This window comes from Pygoscelis adeliae, unplaced genomic scaffold (assembly GCF_000699105.1).
Source record: "Pygoscelis adeliae isolate BGI_AS28 unplaced genomic scaffold, ASM69910v1 Scaffold36, whole genome shotgun sequence".
Taxonomy (NCBI): domain Eukaryota; kingdom Metazoa; phylum Chordata; class Aves; order Sphenisciformes; family Spheniscidae; genus Pygoscelis; species Pygoscelis adeliae.
In genome coordinates, this window is record NW_008824934.1 from 3885523 (window position 1) to 3886807 (window position 1285).

At 40.5% G+C, this 1285-nt stretch overlaps 1 protein-coding gene across 1 annotated transcript in view; it reads right to left on the minus strand.

Moving 5' to 3' along the window:
- The window catches only part of MTOR (mechanistic target of rapamycin (serine/threonine kinase)), a 67319-nt gene that overhangs the window by 12074 nt on the left and 53960 nt on the right, over positions 1 to 1285 (minus strand). Inside the window, exons 40-42 of the mRNA XM_009325282.1 lie at positions 1249 to 1283; positions 888 to 984; positions 137 to 235 (exon numbers count right to left, since the gene is read on the minus strand). Coding sequence (XP_009323557.1) covers positions 137 to 235; positions 888 to 984; positions 1249 to 1283 — 231 coding nt within the window. The remainder of the gene's footprint in view (positions 1 to 136; positions 236 to 887; positions 985 to 1248; positions 1284 to 1285) is intronic.

A 1285-nucleotide genomic window follows, 5' to 3' on the forward strand; every position in this document is an offset into this window, starting at 1 on the left:
GGAATAGTTCCCGTTCTCACTCTTTTCACTTGCTGTGACTTCCAGTGCAGGCATCTAGACTAGGTGAAATGGAACATAGGAAGTGCCTTAATTGGCTATCAGTCTATGGAAATTCCTCCTCTAAGCCAAAGCTTACCTGGGGATGGTACCGTCCAATATCTGTGAGGAGCTGATGAATGAGACGTCCTACTAATGGTCGAGGTGTGTCAATTCTTGCAATGAGCTGAGGGATAACCTAGTAGTAAGGATAAGTAAAATAAACATCCCTGTCATCTCATGTGTTTAGTTCACAAGCTGTTCTGCCCTCTGCTAGAGATCTCTCAGTCTCTAAAGGAGACAAAGAGGCCCACCACTCATTTTCGAGATGGTCAGAGGATAACACAAAGTTCCAAACAGAGTCAGAAATGCAGAACAGCTCAGTGAGATCACAAGTGTTCTGTGCAAAACTGTTACAGGATCCTCTTATGGAAGGAGTAAGATGTGTCTTGAAGTGTAATGCTCAAATAAGAAATAAAGCCTTTTTTTATTTATTTACAAGAGTCATTCTACAAAGTAATCCTGAAATAGACTGACTGAATTACATCAGAGCAGCACAGTGGTGTTTTATACTTGATCACTACTGAATGCATGTCACAGAATGAAAAAGTTAAAATTTTCATTTTCTCATTCATATACACTAGTCCGCATATAAATACAGAAATGCATGCAAGGATGTTTCTCATGTCTCTGTTCAAGATGCTTGTTAAATCAGTTACAAATTGTACTGCATACTGCTCTCACCACTCACCTACAGAGGATTGTTTAGCCAAGGATCATCGTGGATATCGTAACAAATCCCCAAGCTCCCCCCAGAACTGAGATCTGTCTTAGCCCTTTGTGTGCCTTACCTGCAGCCAAGTGTCTATTTGGATTGCCTTGACTCCTTCTACCAAAGCCTCATTCACATCAGGCCAGTGACCATAGTCAAACCACAGAGTAAGGACTCTTAAAAAGAGAAATACATTCATTAGGAATGAAACAAAAAACCCAAACCATTCCAGTTAAATACCTTCCGACCCATTTACAAGTGACTCTTCCCAGAGCCTAGAGATAGTAGGATAAGGGCTAACCCACCTAACGCAAATTAGCTTGGACTGAAGCATTCACTTAGTTTAACCATAACAAAAAAAGCAGAAACAGGTTCTACCTAATTTTAAACCATGTGCCGATATCAGCTGGATTTCATTTACTATGTGCTTTATTATGTACCTTAGAGTGTCTTGTAGGTTGTTCCCTCGAGACAGAG